The sequence below is a fragment of the Chelonia mydas genome, chromosome 11 (genome assembly GCF_015237465.2).
Source record: "Chelonia mydas isolate rCheMyd1 chromosome 11, rCheMyd1.pri.v2, whole genome shotgun sequence".
Lineage (NCBI taxonomy): Eukaryota > Metazoa > Chordata > Testudines > Cheloniidae > Chelonia > Chelonia mydas.
This window is the reverse complement of record NC_051251.2, coordinates 22742229-22761728: the sequence shown is the minus strand read 5'-3', so window position 1 is coordinate 22761728 and position 19500 is coordinate 22742229. Positions and strand designations below refer to the sequence as shown.

Sequence of the window (19500 nt, the reverse complement as noted above, 5' to 3'; positions counted from 1 at the left end):
ATCCCAAGCCTATTATAGAGGCATTCATATTTAACATCTTGTCAGGTGTGGGGGATGGGAAAGGAATACATACATACACACTTGCTTGGGATTTTTCCACCAGTTATTGAGGTCCCCATCCTGGCAGGGATTGTCACTGTGATGTTCATGATGTGTTTGCTTGGTATATATACTGTTCAGAGCCAAGCCTGAAGACAATGGAGGTGGAGGCTGAGGAATGGAATGAGGTAAGTTCATGACACGATGTGCCCCAAGAGAGAAAGGTAAGACTGGAAAGATGTTTGAGGGTTGTACATAACTTGGTCTATCAAGTTGCTCATGGTATGAAATCTGGACATGAGGAGATAAGCCCTCAGCCTGACTGAGTCTAAGGTCCCTCCTATGAATTCTATGGTTTGCATCAGAGTCAGAATAGACTTTTCCAAATTCACACAGACTCCTACGGATGAAAGAAGCTAAAGCAGCGATGACGCTAATGCAAGGGCTTCTAGATGTGTCCTGATAATGAGAAGTTCATTGTCTAAGTAGGAAAGACTGTGAAGCCACTTCATCTGAACTGTGCTGCTACTACTAGAAACACTTGGGTAAAGATTGTGGGTACAGTTGCTAGACCAAATGGAATCACCTGTATTGATAGTGATCAGGACCCACCATAATACTAAGGGAATCTTCTGTGGACAAAGTGATTGTCCATGTGGAAGTATACATCTTTGATATCGAGAGCTGTGAACTACATGCTCTTTTCCAGGGATGGTATTATTGATGCCAGTTTAACATTACAGAATTTTAGTTTGAGAATAAAAACATTGAATTGGTGCAGAGCAAAAACAGGTTTTATTGCACTCCAATTGTGGGTAAGGAGTGCTAGATGGCCACCAATACATATGTGAGGATTGGATGGCGATGACACCAATAGTGGCTCACAACTCCCAAGTGTCCTGTTGTGCGGTCTGAGGCCTTTTTCTGCATCAAAACATGTAATATTGGGGTGTTTAGGAAGTGCTTCTGTCCTAATAGGACCCACCATTACCAGATAAAGAAACAGCTCTTAAGACCTTTAAAGAAAACTTTCTTTGATGTCATTCTATCTGGCAAGGAATCACTTATCAATAGCTGTGATTGTGAAATCTGTACTTTATTGTTTTGCCTTTACGGTCTCTACTTCTCTATTGTTTATCTGGATGGTTTCTGTCTGTTGCATAGCTAATTTTGCAAGATTTAAATCAACTAAGGCGGTGAGGTATGGTTGGTTAAATAATTGTTCATAATGGGCTAGAATTGGTGAAAAATACTATTTTGTAGTAGGTTATTTTAAAATGATTGGTTAAGGTATAGCTAAACAGGACTCAAGTTTAACTGTATAATCTGGGGTTCAAAAGGAAGTCCTTTGGAATCTAACTCCAGGACACAGACCACGATCAGAGCTGCCAGACCTCAACATTGTGCCGACCTTACTGTGCAGAAGCTGGAGCCCCAGATGATCTAATCGTGACTGACCATCAAGAACAGTTTATCTGCCTTATTGGGAGAGGTGAGCATTGTATGTTTAGCATGTGTATTCTGTTTTGGTACCTGTTAAGAAATAGAGGTTAAGGATATTACTGTGTAAGGCTCTTTCACTGGTAAAACACCCTGCAAACCCACAGAAGATTACACCCTGAGCCCGAGGAAATGGGTAAGGGTTGCCCTGAGTCCTGGAACTGGATAAGGGTGCATCACAATGGCAGTTGCCACCCCCCTTGAAGTAGCGTCTATCGCAACAACTGCAGATTGTAATGCAGGTCTGGCCAAGAGCTTGCCTTCATCACTAAGTGCCAGAAATTGACCTTTGTCTTGCTGAGGTAATTTGTCTTTAAAATCTAAGAACTTTGAATAATTCAGAAAATCAGACACAGACATCAGTGTCTGATAGTTCAACATGCTGAACTGGAGGCTGATTTCTTCCCCATCAAGTCCATACATTTGGCCTCCTTATCGGAGGGGATGGTTCTTGGATGTTGCTGCATTGATCTTTCTGTGGCAGCCTGAACAACTAGGGAGTTCGGTGCATGATGGTGAATAGAAACTCCATTGCCTTAGCCAGGACAAAGTAACATTTCTCATCCCTCTTGGGGTAAGGGCACATGTTGCTGGTGCGTGCCGTAAGGCTCTTGCTGTTTCCAGTATGGCTTCCTTCACCAGTAGTATTATCTGGCTGGACCCTATGGGTTGCAGGATGTCTAAAAGCTTGTGTTGTGTATCCTGGGCCTCCTGTAGGGAGATATGGAGCTCCTTCAACACCCTGTGTGGCAGCTCTTGAAATTGCTTGTGGTCATTGTAATGGACACTCACTCTCCCGCTCGAAGGGAGGCCACTCATTCAAGTTGCCTTCGGGCTTGTCTGACCAAGCCACAAAGCTGCAGAACAGTCTAGGGCCCCTTGTCTCCCCTCAAGGCCCCCCAGCTCCTCTAGTTCCCAGCCCCCACAACAGGGCTGGGCACCAGACAGTTGTGGCCAGGCTTTAGCCTAGGCTTATGGAGGCTGCAGCTGCCAGCAATTAAACACCAGTTATAGGCGTCTGGCTTCAGCCTGAGAAAGGCTCAGGCAGCCAGCAAAGCAACAGTCTACAGGTGGGGGCTGGGGCCTGGGCTTGAGGACGCTCAGGCAGCCAGCAAGCAAACAGTCTTAAGGCTGGCTTTAGCCTGGGCGAGGCTCAGGCAGCCAGCAAAGCAACAGTCTATAAGGGAGCTGGTAAGGGAAACTCCCTCTTCAGGGCAGGAGCTTCCCTGCACAGTGTAGGGACTCAGCCACCCCAGGGTGGGAGGGGGCAGGGGGATGCCCACCCTACTCCACTGTGTCCCAGCCCAGGGCCCTAGCAGAGGCAGGATTGACTGCCCCTGCTTCGGTGGTGATCCAGCCGCAACACACCAACTGAACCACAGCTGGCTGCTCCGTGGCTGCCCCGGGCTACATCCTGCCTCCCTGGGGTTTGCTACCTCTCGCTTCCAGGGCTTGTCAGGCTCCTCGGGGTACACTCCTCATCGGGCTACTCCAAGTTGGGGTCTCCCACTTCTGCGGCTATCGGATAGCCAGGGGTAGGTTCCCCTCCTGGGCATAGCAGCATGGCAGAAGCGTCCTTCTCCTCCCGGGATTCCACCCCAGCTGGGCTGCAGGGCCTTCCTCTTATACTTCCGGCCCTGCCATGGCACTTACAGCGAGGGGGGTGGGGCAGGTTAGGCTTTGCCCACCAAGGGAAGTGTAGTGGACCCTCGCTCTCCCGCTCAGAGGGAGGCCACTCGGTCTCACTACAGTCATCCAGAGGGGACAGCACAACTGGGGCAACTGCTTCATTCGGAGATGAGGAAGATAGTGTTGCAGGTACCGGTGGAGCCGCCAGATCCAGCTCATACTTTTCCTACTCTATAGGGTCAGGAGTAAGCTTTGGTTACTGTCTTAGAGAGGAGGGGTGGAATGATTCCATGTTAGATAGCACTGACCCTGGGAATCATATGTATGGGTCCCATGGGCCCCAGTAGGGCCAGTAGGAGTGTTTGAAGTTGGGTTGTGGAGGTCCCCAAGGCATGGGTATAGTTGGTCCCAAGGGGACATTCTGCGTGCAGGTTGGTTTCAGGAGGTTCTCAATGTCCTGTCTGGATGGATCTCTCTTGGAAGAGGTGATGACAGTTCCTCCAGTAGCTCTGAGTCTCCTGATGACAAAAAAAAAGACTAGATCCGGTTCAATTGGCAGTGCTAATATCTCCGTGGGAAAAAAGTTGCAGCTAGTAGACAGGATGGAAGAGACTTTTCCTGTAGCCCTTTGACCCCTCCAGGTGATACATCACCCTGGTAAGGGATGGTCCTGTCAACAGAGGAGATTGCAGACCTGGGGGAATAAAATATGTCCTCTGGTGGAGCAAAGATGTATTTCTTTATTCTCCCTGGAGTGCTCAGGGTTTTGTCTGCCCATACTGACAGACCCAATATAAAGAAGCTCTGGGTTTGCAGGTCCACATGAGGTTGTGGTGGCACCATCAGAAGCTGAGTTTCCCAACAGGTCTCTTCACAAGAACAGGTGGCTTTTGATCTTTAAACCTGGATTTACCTTAGGTGCTCTATTATTTATTTTATATTAAGTTATTTTAGGAGAATGTATTGCCTGTGAAAGGTTTCAAGCTGACAGCCACTATCTGGTCAAGCACAGAGAGTCGTAACTGCGACACGGAGGGATGATCTGCCGGTGTGAGACAGCTGCCCATTTAGTCTTTGACCACTCTGTTGAGACTCTTATGAAAGGTATCAATTGGTGCCAGTTGTGGGATTGATGTGGGCAGTTATCCAACAGGTGTATCTCTGAGATACCAGCCCAAAAACACATGCTAACAGAATACATTTTTAAAGCAGATCACTTTAATTAAGCCAATATAATTTTCTAGCCTATAACTCAACATAATCCTATACACAGAATTCCAAATCAATTTTAATTTATGCATAATGTTTGTCTGCATAGCTTCTGAAACATGACATCATCCAGCCATTTCAGTATAAAAAGATATTGAAATGATCAAAAAGAGCCAGTGTCCCCTTTTCTTTTTTACTATTTTTTTTTAACAAACAACCCTTTGCACATGGGAGCAAGGAGGGCCAGGGAATGATAACCTTTTAGAGAAGAGGTTATGGCAAACAATAGTGGTGATTTAAGAGCATAGAACTAAAACACTTTTCATCACCTGCAACATATACATTAGTTTATTGTTTGTGACTCCTGCCAAAGAATGCACCTTCTTGGCCACCCATCACTTCAATAAGGTATGGCAGGTTTGATCAAGCCTTGGGAACCTTTCACAACAGGGCTCTGTCAAACCATTCCTGTTCTGTCCACAGTGTCATACACTTACTGACTTCTCTTTCTGGAGCGCATACAAAGGTTTGTAGGCTCAGACTCCACACTAACTAGCACTGAAGGGATACATGCCACTATTGCTTGTGCAATGTAACTGTCACATCTCTGAAAACTAAGATCAGTGGCCTCTCCTTGGGGCACAATAAAAAGGTATGCCAAATTTCACTTTGTAGTAACTACAGCTTCAGAAATTGCATTAACTGTATTAGAAGGAGTCATAAGAAATGTCTGTAAGGTTAGCTGGATATGGTAGGTGTCACATCTATACTAAGATGAAAAATCACTTTGCTAACTTACAGTGTTTTTCCCTTTGGTAACACCCTTTATTAAGGTGCCATTTATAAATAGTTAATTATTATTTATTAATGCATAAGCCACTTTATAGCATGCTGGATAACAACTGAAATTCATGTATTAAAGATGCACACACTTGGTTTAATACAATTTACGTCTTATAATATCCTTTGCAACAGATTCTCATCGCATCATCTGTTAAGCATTTATTACTAATGCATTTTATAACATGCTTTATAATACATTATTTGAGGAAGTAGCTGCATTTAGTGATCATTTCATAAATAAGAATAAAGCATTTGTAAATGGCACCTTAATTTAAAGTGTTACCTTCACATTACTGGATAGTCATTCACCATCCATCTCACTTTGCAATTATTCTCAAAATGCACCTCTTAATAAAAGACACATTAAGTTGTATTCCTTCTCCCACCCTCAACCTCATTAAAAGTTTGAGTTGTTTTCTTACAGCTGTTCTCAGATGTCTTATGGTTGGCTACTTAGTTTGATTGCATTTATTTATTTATTTTGATGATGCCAAACTTTCTATTCAGTAACATCATTTCTGAAAAGATGAGCACAATAAGATAGATAACTGCATACCAGATTGGCCAGTGCTGGCTGTTTGGATTCTTTGTAGAATTCTATTTTCCCACCAGCAAGAACGATCCAAGAAGTAGACCAGTTTTTCCTTAAAAAAAATAAAATAAAATAAAAATTAATGGATCAAGTAAGCATGAGCTATCTTGGTTGAGGAAGATGATACCATGGATTAAGCAATAACACTTCATATTTGAAGACCTGGGTTCCAACCCTTTTTTCAGAAATGAAAATGGTCCAAATTCACACTCTGTGTCAACAAATGCACTTTTGTTGTTGTTAATGGAGTTGCACCTGTTCACACCATTTGTTCTGCATTTGGCCCAATTGGCTTGATGGGCCAATTCCCTGAATTCACATTTAAAGCCCAGCTTGCTCCTATCCATCAAACCACTTAAGCACATGCACAACTTTAACCAAATGAAGAGTCCAATTGAAATCAATGGCACTATTCACATGCCTGAAGTTCACATGTGCTTAAATATTTTACTGCATCAGGGTCCGCATGATCGGCCACCATTTGGAGATTGATATTTTAGATAGGCCCAGGACAGAATAGCAAATCACTTTGTCAGTGTGATGTATACGGAGCTGTGCACAGGACCTATATTTAAAGATCAATATATTTCCTCCCTGTCCATAATAAAAAAAAAATAGAATCAAACAAGAGAGGTTTCCAGAAGATCAAGATACACAGTAGTAGTATTTTATGTAAGTTACAAGAAAGTGTAACGACATATAGAAGTTCTTCATTTGTCAAACACAAATAGCAACAACTTCTGTGGAGAGGTATAGAAGGGACAAAAACATTCTTTCAAGGTTGTTAGCAGCACACTGGAGAGAACCACAAAACCAGCTAATTACAAGCCATACAGTAGATTATAATATTCATCACTCTGATGGACGCTTGTTCAAAAGCATTGCACTATCATTGCCTAATTAACAGAACTAGTCTCACAGAAAAAAAATATATTTGCAAATAAAAAAATTAAGTTTGATTCTCTGTGATTTAGGGGGTCATATTGTCATCCCCAAGAATTTAGATACATCACAGACAAAAATCCTGCAAAACCTAAAAGCGTTGCAAATTTTAGCAGAAACCATTATTCATTCCAAAACGTGTACCAAACGTGATAATTAATCACAATTCACTATTGATTACTCTCCTATTTAATATATTTCAGTCATTCTATCAAGGAGCAGAAATAATACCTTGGGTGAAATCCTGGCCCCATTGAAATCAAAGACAAAACTCTCACTGACATTAATGTGGCCAGGATTTAACCTCAGGCATATTAGTGACCACCCAGCCTATATAAATAATGAGCAGCAAAACCAAATATCTGAATAAACAATCCATGAACAACCCAGAAGTTGAAAATTATTCACCCAGTTTATCTGGTGAATATTTACTAAAAGCAAATACATTTGAAGAAAATGTGGATCATTTGTGAAGACTTGATAACCAAAAAAAAAAAAAAAGGCTAAAGGTGGGATTTTCCAAAGTACCTAAGTAACACAGGAGCATAGGTGCCACTGAAAGTCAATAGAACTTATGTGTCTAAGTGATTTAGGAGCCTCCATCTCAAATTCCCAGTGAATAACTGAGCCAGATCCTCAGCTGATATAAACTATGCTGATTTGCAATAGCTGAAAATATGGACCATTATTTGCAATAAACTTATCAACAAGCTCTGCTAATTAATCAACACAATATCCTTATAATGTAGTATTGTAACTATCTGTTATTATCTGGTGTGACAAAATTCCTCCTCTACCTTGGTGGGTCTTGCACTTATTGGGGGATTTGCTCCCCTTGGAGCTTCACAGCAGCCCTCATCTTGGCCGTTTTTCTGAACCCACAGTCCAGGTCAACTCCTCCTGTGTCTGACCAGGAGTTGGGAGGATTTGGGAGGAACCCGGGCCCGCCCTCTACCCTGGGTTCCAACCCAGGACCCTGTGGAATGCAGCTGTCTAGAGTGCCTCCTGGAACAGCTGTGAGGCAGCTACAACTCCCTGGGCTACTTCCCCATGGCCTCCTCCCAACACCTTCTTTATCCTCACCATAGGACCTTCCTCCTGGTCTCTGATAATGTTTGTACTCCTCAGTCCTCCAACAGTACGTGTTCTCACTCTCAGCTCCTAGTGCCTCTTGCTCCCAGCTCCTCACACGCGCACCACAAACTGAAGTGAGCTCCTTTTTAAACCCAGGTGCCCTGATTAGCCTGCCTTAATTGATTCTAACAGCTTCTTGATTGACTGCAGGTGTTCTAATTAGCCTGTCTGTCTTGTCTCCAGAAGGTTCCTAATTGTTCTGGAATCTTCCCTGTTACCTTACCCAGGAAAAAGGGACCTACTTAACTTGGGGCTAATATATCTGACTTCTATTACTCTCCTGAAGCCATCTAGCCCGACCCTGTCACACTGGGTTTCAAAAATGGCTAGCAATAAAAACCAAGGGGAAAGGTTCTCCAGCGAAACCTTACCTCCAGCTCCTATTTTACGGAAGGATCTTCAGTGAGAGTGTCCTTTCTACTGCCTCCTCTACCAGACCAGTGTGCAATGATCAATGATTTTGGTTGACGTCCCTAGTATTTTACATTCCCAGCGAGGACATCTGAGGCAATACCGGGCGGGTTATTTGACCTATCCAGTGTCAATCCAGTATGTGTTTCATAATTAATCCACACATGAATTAGCAGTTGACCTCAAGTTGAAAGGACTTGCTGGACCTAGTCTACTCAGGCAGAGCTAGTGGAGAACTAAGATAGGGGCCAGTATGCAAGAGATTTGCATATATGTTTACCAGAGCCCCCCTCTAGTAGACATATAACCAGACTTGCTCAAGAGTACATACGTTGGCTTTATTTGACTCATCAACATAAAACCTGTGTTTTGGGTGTTGGGAATCACAAGAAAAACCATGTGAAATATTCACAATGATACTCAAAACCTACTACATTTCAAGTCTCCTTACAAACTCAGAACTCAGGTCAGATTAATCAGAAGGTTCCCTAAGATTTGCAACCTTTCCTGTTAACTTGGGCCCAGCTTCAAGAGAACCTGGAGCTATTTACAATTTTGCACTGAAGATGTGAAATTTGCTTTTGCACCAAGCCAGGTAAGACTGTTGTTTTGACTGAGCATACGTCTACTCTGCAATCACAGAGTGGGGTTGCAGCTTGTGTAGTCCTACTGGAGCTAGCTTTAATCTAGCTAGCTCAGGTACTGTATCAGCAAGGCCAAGGCAGCACAGGCTTCAAGGTGGGCTGCATAAGCCCATCCACAACCCTGGGTAATTACTGGCAGGGCTAGCCCACACCGAAGTCTGTGCTGCTGCAGAGTCACTGCTCTGTTATCCAAGCTAGCTAGATTAAAGCTAGCTCAGGTATGTCTACATGAGCATCAGTCTGACTCTATGATTAAAGTCCAGACGCACCCTGCATTTCACTTTGAGTTTTAGGGTTCATGTCAGCCTGAAATCCAGGGTGCAGATAAAGGATGTGGAAGGAAAATAGAGGAAAACTGAAGAATAATTTTGAAGGCTCCCTTGAGAAGTGAAAGAACTGAGCTTCACAAGAGCTGTTATTGGAGGTATGTTCCTGATGATGCATGTGTGCAGTTAGCTAACAACCACTGCATCTATATGTTGCATGTAAGCATGGATTGTTAGTGTTATGGAATACTGAGGTGTTATAGTACAAGGCCGTGTCTCAGATAAGGTCATTTCAAAGCATTCTGCATCAAGACTTCAGTGCCATGTGGCAACGAGCAGTGTTAGTGAACTTTGAATTCTCTTTTTTAGGGGTTGGTTCAACCCCTCATGACATATGAAGATTCAGAGTGCTCTTGCAGGATACTGTGTAACAGAAGCAGACTTGACAAGACAATGACTATATCATATTTGAGTATGACTTCAGGACAAGATAGGTTTTTTCCCTACTATTCTCCCTAAATTCAAAATTATCTTTAAATCAAAACTTAATGGTTTCTACTTATTTACCTTTAATTTTTAGTTCACAAAAGCAGTCTTTGTTTATGAAGTGCTTAAACAGACCTTAATAAGGTCAAATATAGTTTGGGGGGGTTAACTGGTTTTTCTACAGTTGGACATTCAAATATAGAATTTCACTAGACATGTAAAAGTGTGGGCAAGGTTTTCAAGCCCTTTGGGTAAGTCAATTCAGCAGTGACTGTACTCTTTTCCAGATGCGTATTCCATAGCTTTGAAAAATTCACTCCCAGTGAATGAGCAGTAAAGGCTAAATAAAGAGAGGGAGAAGATGGATAAAATATACATAGAACAAAAAAAAAAGAAGTTACCTTTGTCTGTTTTTCATCCACAAAGACAGACAGATAGCCCTCAATAGCAGTATGCAGAAAGATCCAAAATGAAAACCAGAAAGTATATTGTATAAAATCATCTTTTTGAATCAATAGAATTGTTTTATACAAAAGTTAAAAAAATGGTGGCAGAGTCATCAAAGTGTGAAATCTGACATCTTCATATTGTAAAATGAAGCAATACACTCAATGCATCAGCTTTACAGCAGTTGCAGTATTTGCATTCTATCAAATGGACACCTGATGGCAGCACATTATAACACCAACACTGTTCACAATTGCTCTGTCTCTTAATACAGTAGTGTTTTTAAAATCTGAATGGACAATACCATGTTTATAAATGCAATAATAATATTCTGAATTTTCCATGTGTAGCCATATGAGTTGGAAACAAACATATTCTGCATGCTTCCCTGTTCTGAATACTACATGGTATTAACATATGCAAAGCCCCACTTCTTACTCATACATACCCTTTGTTTAAGTAATGTTAAATGCCTGATAGAGAATCGCAAAAAAGAAAATTATTTCAAAGTTTCAGCCGATACTCCTTTGTACTTAGGTCATCAACATAGAATGAGACCTTGAGGCCTACTCAACTCATCACTAATACTGCATAACAGTTGCAAGAAATGAATGCATTCTTCCAATCCAAGATTGCCTGGAAACTATGCTGCTTCTTCTCAAACTAGGATCTGGCCACAGTGAACCATGTGTTTGTCACCTCCAGACTGGACTATTGTAACATCATATCTGGTGTTGAAAGGAGAAAAAACACAACAAGTCCAGTGTGACAGGGTCAGGCCAGATGGCTACAGGAGAGTAATAGAAGGCAGCTATATTAGCCCCAGGCTAAGGAGGTCCCTTTTCCCTGGGTAAAGTAACAGGGAAGGTTCCAGAACAATCAGGAACCTTCTGGAGACAAGATAGACAGGCTGATTAGAACACCTGCAGCCAAACAAGAAGCTGCTAGAATCAAGGAAGGCAGGCTAATCAGGGCACCTGGGTTTTAAAAAGGAGCTCACTTCAGTTTAAGGTGTGCATGTGAGGAGCTGGAAGCAAGAGGCACTAGGATCTGAGAGTGAGAACGCGGACTGTTGCAGGACTGAGGTGTACACACATTATCAGACACCAGGAGGAAGGTCCTATGGTGAGGATAAAGAAGCTGTTGGGAGGAGGCCATAGGGAAGTAGCCCAGGGAGTTGTAGCTGTCGCACAGCTGTTCCAGGAGGCACTCTAGACAGCTGCATTCCACAGGGCCCTGGGCTGGAACCCAGAGTACAGGGCAGGCCCGGGTTCCCCCCAAACCTCCCAACTCCTGGTCAGACACAGGAGGAGTCGACCTGGACTGTGAATTCAGAAAAACAGCCAAGCTGAGGGCTGCCATGAAGCTCCAAGGTGAGCATATCTGCCAATAAGCGCAAGACCCACCAAGGTAGAGCAGGAACTTTGTCACACCAGTTATTAAAACAACAGCCCCAGCCTGAGCAATATCTACACTTTCCAGGGGCTCCTAGTTTGCTTTTGGTGTCAATTCAAGGCTCTGGTTTTAATCCCTTAGGCCCTCTATCGGTTCGGTACTAGCTACATCACACCCCACCTCTTCATTCTCAACCCACCAAGACCGCCCACAGAACAATGTCTCTGACAAGCTTATAGGAAGGAGATAAGGCATGCTCTATTGGGGAACCCCCCTTGTGAAACAGCCACTGGAGAAGATGAGACTTAGCCCACGTTTGGCCCTTTTTAGAGCTCATTACTGAGACTCTACATTTTGCAAAAGCCTTCTGTCAAAAACCAAAACCAAGGAGTGACAACAGAGAATGACAGAAAGACAGACATGTCAGTGGTCTTACTCCATCTTTATACAGCTTTAAGGGAAAGCTCAATCAGACCTTCTGTTTACTTTTGAATGTCTCTGTTTTGGTCGGTTCTGATCATTTCTGTATAGCAATTTGTTTTTTGGTTAAATTTACTTTGTATACAGGATTTTGCTACCAGAAAAAATATAATGCCTCAGAGATGATGAGGGGTCATGCAACATGATCTTGGCAATGCATAAGGGCAAAAGAATATTTGCTTTCAAACACCCTGGGTCACTGACCCAAAAGACCCACACAGTTTATTACTATGTAGAGAGTTAGGAACTTTAAAATGTAGATCTTTCTTCAAATAGAACGTTATAATATATCATATCAATTAGCTAGTAATCCTCAAGAAGGAAGAATGAATTGTGTCTGTTCTGCTGCCATTTAGGTACCTATAGAGATAGGATTTTCCTCAGCTCTCAGTGTTTACCTAACTCTGCTCCCACTGAAATCAATAGTGAAACTCCCTTTGACTTCAACAGCAGCAGAGATAGGCCAGCTCTGACTGCTTTTAAAAGTCTTACCCTAGGTGCCTATATGGAAGCAGCAATTATATGGGTGTCCAGATCACACCCCTGAAGTCCACACCAGCTGTGCCCAAACATTGTCCAGCTGAAAGCTGCATTATCTATTTGCCTGGAGCCCAAAGGCTGCACCTAATGTGCATAAAATGGAACAGAATTGCAGCTGTCCCCATTTTTAATATGGAAGCAGGGCTCATGGTCACATCATACAATATAGCCTGGCAGCTCATATCAACTATATTCTGAGAGCTGTAGCCTCAGCAAGCTACAACAACATATTAAACATGAGAGCACCCATGTGCAGAATAGTAAAACTGTGGACTGCATTTGGTTCATATGCCAGACATTGGCCACTTTTGATATTCATGATATGGCCCATATGACTTTTGGTTAAAATTTATATAATTGACACAACAGAAAGTGCACAATACCTTAACTTTTTGCCTCCATCTGCAATTTTAGCTTTTAGAAGATATCCTTCTTTTTCCACTACCTGCAAGAAAGAATATTTATATCATAACCCTATCTTTTATTAATATGAACCAATTTATTTAGCACATGCTACAAGACTCTATATATAGGAACGTCTAGTGTTGTAGCACTTAATCACTTATTCTTATTTGAGTTATCTATGGTCAGTTCTTTTCAAGTGATGGCAAATTATCTTTAATGTCAATCAAATATATAGTAATAAAACGGAAAAGAAACTCTGAACATTAAATCTGAAAAAAAAAACCTGTTTAAGTGCAAGTAAAGTTTCTGGTTATACATGAAACATTGGTTAAAATGTATCATATTGGTTCACTAATGTATCTTCAGTTATATGAAACCTCTACAGGAGTTTTATGTTTGCTTATAAGGTATGTAGAACATATATTATCCTAGAGCTATAGCACCCTCTGCTGTGCAATTTTAGCTCTTATAAGCTAGCTAGGGTCAGATATATGAATGTCAGACCTCCAAAAGATTATCTAATGTAGGTGGACCTCTATAGGTGCCACTTTTCCCTTTGAGTCAGTACTAAATCAAGACCCTTGTAAGGTGCAGAAAAGCATTATGATTCGAGTGGTGCTGTCTTTCTGCTGAGATGTAATACAAAGGCCCTCACCTCTTGCAGCCATTAAAAGGTCACACTCAAATGGGAATTGTTTATGTTCATGCGAGGGCAGCATTTGTCCTTAAATTTACAATTGTACCAAAATGTTCTAGTGATATAACCTAGGGAAAGCACTCTGTAAGTAGCTCATCACTGCCACCACAATCTTGAGTTGGAATTACAGATGAAAACATCACAACTTATATGTATCTACAAAACTGGGCCAGAACATCCGGTGAGGCCAAATTGGCCAGGGCATAAATGTATGTGTGTAGATGTGATTTAAACCTCACCTTTGTAGTTCCGCAATCCTGGTGCTGCTCTGTGAAAGCCAGTTCTTCCTGTGCGGTGTTAGAGCAGTCTAAGGACTGCTCTAAACTACATTAGGCTGCAACACTCAAAAGGGGCCAAAATTGCAGTTGAGGATTGGCAGAGCACAGGGGCATTCTGGCTCACTCCTTTCCTCAAACTCCCCCCCACCACCACATACACACGCACTCTCTCTCTTTTATTTGTTCAATCAGCAGCAAGGAAATTCAATAGTGTAAGAGTTCCTGTGTCAGTTCTGTGGCACTATATGATGATCCTTATACTTGGGAGATTGAGGGGTTGGTTTCACCAATTTTATGGCCAGATTACGATGGCAGTGCAACAAAAAGTAACCACACCTTATTGAGGGATTTGGCCAATTGTTTCAGTGTATGTTGAAGAAACTTTTATTTTGGCCTTCAGATAAACCACCATGACCTGTGAACCCATCAGACTGCATAGCTAAACAGGATCAAATAGGGTCAGTACTTGGAAAAGAGAATTCAAGGAACACCTAAATGGTGCAGGAAGGGAGACTGGTGATTTAGAAGATGATTGTCTTAACTTTCAGTCATTATGAACTAATGCCCCAGGAGGATGCTGGTAACTTCCTATAGTCTCTGCTGAGTCATCACAGCTCAGGGTGGAGCAGATGATTTCCTAAAAACTGTGATAAGCTTTAGCCTTCTGCAGGGTTATATAGAGCAATAGAAAACGTGCTTTGTATATAAGGGAGGATTATAAAATCAAATATACAAGTCTGTTCTTACTGTACAAAAATATGACTATATAAACAGAATGGTGTATACAATGGTATACAAAGGGTACTTCAGTTTCTCATTAGAGTTTTAGTTTGGAATATACAGTACTGTGTACACTGCATATACATACATGTTTGCACATGCATACTGAAAATCCGTATGCTTACAGACAACATTTTGAGTGACATCCTCATCTGACCATATAGGAATTTGTCTGTGCCTTTTTTACAACTTGCACTTATTCCATTCATAGATTCCAAGGCCAGAAAGGTCCATTGTGATCACCTGGCCTGATCTCCTGTGTAACACAGGCCATAGAACTTCCCAAAAATAATTCCTAGTGTATATCTTTTAGAAAAACATCCAATATTGATTTATAAATTTACCACATCCCTTGTTGGATGTTCCATGCAAATCCCTGGGTGTCAATATGGAGTGTAGAGAAAAAAAACATTTAGGACCACAGGTATTGTTCGCCAGAATCACATCATTGTTCCATCTAGCTAGAGAAGGGGGGATAATTTTAGATAAAGTAAGAACTGACCCCCAGTATCCTCCTACTTTTCAATCATACTTGTGACAAACCCTTAGATCATTTTCCATCCCTTCTCATCCTTCAATTTTTGTTGCTTTACACTTCTAGTGTGTAGTCAGGGCCAGAAGTGCTAAATGTCAGATGAGAAGGTTATTCTCCGAATATTTCCGTCCACCTGGAAATGGCAGTTGGGAGAAGCTTTTACTAATTAACAAGTTGTTGATCGCTTCTCCAAACCAGACCCAAATTTTGATCATTTCAAGGTTTGCCCATCACTATGTCTAGATTGGTATTATATTCAAACAGAAATAGAAGCAACGTTGAATTTCAATACTCAGTCTGAACAATCCCTATCCTGAAATTTGGAGGATTTAAGAACAAGATTCATTTCCAGATTAGAAAGTTGCTGCTCAGACCCCTCTCTCTAACAATCCTGAACGGGAACAGCAAATGAATACACCACCCAAACTGAGGGATCTAGGGAATTCAAATCCAAACTGCACAGCTGAAACCCATCTCTTGTTTTAACTTAGATGTCTAGTTCTAACTTAGATATTTCAAAAACACAAGAACTAGTATTCAAATCTCATGGTTTATCCTGGCACTAGAAATCCTCCAGGTAATATTCAGAAGGCTCCTTGTTTCTATATATGGTAGTTGCTTATATATTATTCTGATTTAATAAGTACAATGATTGCCTTTAAAAATGTTACAGCTGTCTTTGATAATTTGATGTTATCATAGCATTCATTGATATTCCCCATAATTAGCACAGGGAATACCAAGGGAATGCTGCAGTAACATTTTTCAGTTACCAAGGCAATTGAAAAGGTTTTAAAGGTACCACTCTATCTTTATATATACATATACGCTATAAAGCAATATATGCACACGCATTGCATAGTACAACTGCTAATGTCCCTTTTTTGTCTTATGAGATTTCACAGAAATCCTTCTAGGACAATTCAGTTTATTCTTTCAGCCCTTCATCTGATGGATGACATGGGGTTACAAAATCATGAAATGTCCTTATAGTACTCTCTTTTCTTTCTGCCTCAATGAATATCCATCATTTGTTTTTGAGTTGTTGACCTTCCTGCACCTTTCCAGCTGAGGAAAGGTTGAGCGAATAATCCAAAATACCCTGAAAGAATTAGCATAAAAATAAGATACTCAGATGATTTTGAATTTTCATATTAATGTTCTTTTAAAAATATAATCTTTTCATTTGCCTCTGTTTCTCTCCAGCAAAATTCTACAGGTAACTAATTATGTACAAAAATGGAAGTTAAAACATAGTAGCATGGGCAAAGGCAGAAAACAGGCTCCACTCTTCTCAATATATATTTTTCTCTTCACTGAATCTCAAACATTACTTAAAAACAAATTCACACCTAGTATGTTCCCTTAATTTTGCTTTTTCTCCTAATCCAAACTAATAATTTTTGGAAAAGAAATATAATCAGTTAATTAACATCCAACTATTAGTAGTGCTGAAATGTCAGCCTAGTTCTACTAAGTCAATGGCAAATTGACATTGTATGTCATTAACTAAAGTGCTTCGTCATTTCTAACATTATAATTTCCATTGAGTAACAAACTTTCCACACTTTTTTGCTTCTTTGTCCCCCCTTAACATATTAAGGCATACAGAGCATCAAGTGTTCATCTTTAACACAACACATACTATATTTCCATTAAAAACATTTAAAGTAAATAAGCAAAGCAACATATAGATTCTGTAATACAATTGCTTACCGTTTGTTCCTTTGGGCTAATGATGTCTGTGAGTAATAAGTTATGTTGGGAATGATTCCTTCTATGACGAGATATCTGAAAATATATTAATTTACGACTTAGAATCAGCTTGATATAAATGTACCAAATCAAACAAGGTTTACATGTAAGGCTAGAATGAAACAATCTGTTGACAGGACATGTGCAGTGTGTGTATATGTGTATTTTATATATTAAATAAAAAATCAAGTTTTTGAAAACCTGGTTCCCACTGAGCATGAACAGACTTTAGGATCATTCTTGGTCCTAATGTTTGCAATGCAACTCTGGCAAATTAAGCTAAAATCAACTGGCATATAAATACGCATTCTGAGCTTATGTAGAACACTTCATTCACAGGATCTCAAAGCAGTTTTAAAAGATGGGCAGTATTATCGCCATTTAACAGATAGAGAAATTGAAGTACAGAGAAGTTAATGATGAGCCCAAGGCCACATTACAAGTCAGTGAGAGAAACAGGAGATAGACTAGAACTGGGAAAAGAATCTAATGTACCTAATATGTCCCAGCAATTGTAATGGCTATCCCTCAACCTTCCATGACTAGAAAGCTACATAAATATTTTGGTCCTGATTCTGCTGCTCGGATTGGGTCCTTAATTTCTTTCAGTCCCCTCTTTTTTCCCAGGAGAAAAGTGTACAAAACTGTAATTGACAGAAGCATTACACGTGACCCTCGGAAATTATCAGAGCTACATGAATCTTTCACAATGAACCTAAAACTCACCTGCATTCAGGTTTTCCTACAAACCAGAAACTCAGGCAGGTTACCCAAAGATATGCCAGGTCTCTTTGTAAAAGTTGGTTGTGCTTTAATTGAGTTTTAAACACAAAAGAGGGTGATTTACAGTTGGGAGTTGGAACCAAAACAAGAAAAAAAAATCAAATTTGGCCTGAATTTTACTCCCCATAATCCATTCTCTTATTACCTACTAAAACACAGTTAACAAAAAGCCATAATGTATTGTGTTTACATTTAAATATCTGAATCTACCAACTGTTCTTAATTAATCCGTAGGGCCTCCCTTAAAAAACAATTAACCACATTATGATCCCATATTTTCCGGCACACTTTGCCTTCATGTTTATATGTAACCACTAACATTTTAAGCCCTGAAATCTATATCCTAGATAAATCTCTACTTTCCTAGTCAGAGCTAATGAGCTTAATGAATGACCAGTTATAAATTTAATACAAACCTTTCAGATAAAGAGATAAACATTCTTCACAATTCAAAAAGTTTCTCTGACCTATTTATAAAGAATATCACTTAACAATTTCATTAGGGGTGAGTAACAGCTGGTGACATGGCTGTGTCCTAAAGTGTTTTTCTCTCTTAATATTCTGCATCTTAAGCAATCGAGCCTTCATAAGAAATACTTTAGTTAGTGGCAGTCCCTCCTTTGGGGAGAAAAATATGTCAGACCACATTTTCTGTATTTTGCAATCTTGTTTTCAGGAGTGTCATGTTCCTGTTTTATTAGCATGTAGGGTAAACAAGAATGATTTGCTGATGCTATTGAGAGAACTTCTAAGACTGTGTTCTTTCTATTTAGATTTTGGATTGAACTTAATATTAATGCAAACAGAGGCTTGTGTATAAATTCAAAATAAATTAATTCAATTTATCTTTTTTTCTTTATCTTCAGCATTACAAATCTGGAGACTATATACTGCACAAGACATATAACTAAACTATTCAGGTCTAGATCATATAATTCTCTCCACACCTAATTATTCTTTTACATATAACAAGGCATATTGCTAAATGATGTTTTTAAAATATTATTTTCTCTCGGCCAAATTACATAAAATGATACACCACTATTCCCGAACGTCTACTTTATAGCCAAGCAATATTCAACGGGTGGCTGAAGAATTAAAATGTGGCTTTTTGTGGCCCTGCATAGCACTCTTGGGACATCCACTGGACTGATCTGAGAGCTTCTTTTGCTCTGGACTTGGGCACAATGGCCACAGCAGCAATAAGGGGATGCTCTCCATGCTGCCTGACACACGCTAAAGAGAATGAACAAGATTGATTCGGATATACCTTGAAGCAGCCAGAAATAAGGCAGAATGAATGGACAGAGAAAGAGAAGGGAGAAGCATCCTTCAATTTCTTCCCCAAAACCGTGATTGGCATGTGGCGAATGGGATGTGGGAAGGAGAGAGAAAGAACATAAGAACTGCCGTGCTGGGTCAGACCAATTGCCCATCTACACACCTGTCTCCAACAGTGGCTCATACCAAAGCTTCAAGGGGAGTGGACAGAGCAGAGCAGTTTGAGTGATTCACCCCATCATTCCCCTTCATGCTTCTGACAGACAGAGGTTTAGGTTCTCACTAAGCATAAGGTTGGGTCCGTGACCAGCTTGGCTAATAGCCATTGAGGGCCCTCTCCTCCATGAACTCATCCAGTTCTTTTTTGAACCCAGTTATATTTTTGGTCTTCACAACATCCCATGACAATGAGTTCCACAGGCTAATTGT

The 19500-nt window shown here is 40.8% G+C and overlaps 1 protein-coding gene across 3 annotated transcripts in view; it reads right to left on the bottom strand.

Annotated features, from left to right (window-relative positions):
* The window catches only part of ARHGAP15 (Rho GTPase activating protein 15), a 441049-nt gene that overhangs the window by 361874 nt on the left and 59675 nt on the right, over positions 1-19500 (bottom strand). For all 3 annotated transcript variants that reach the window (XM_007057477.4, XM_037912146.2, XM_037912147.2), the window contains exons 3-5: positions 16969-17043; positions 12941-13002; positions 5777-5864 (exon numbers count right to left, since the gene is read on the bottom strand). In XM_007057477.4, coding sequence (XP_007057539.1) covers positions 5777-5864; positions 12941-13002; positions 16969-17043 — 225 coding nt within the window. The remainder of the gene's footprint in view (positions 1-5776; positions 5865-12940; positions 13003-16968; positions 17044-19500) is intronic.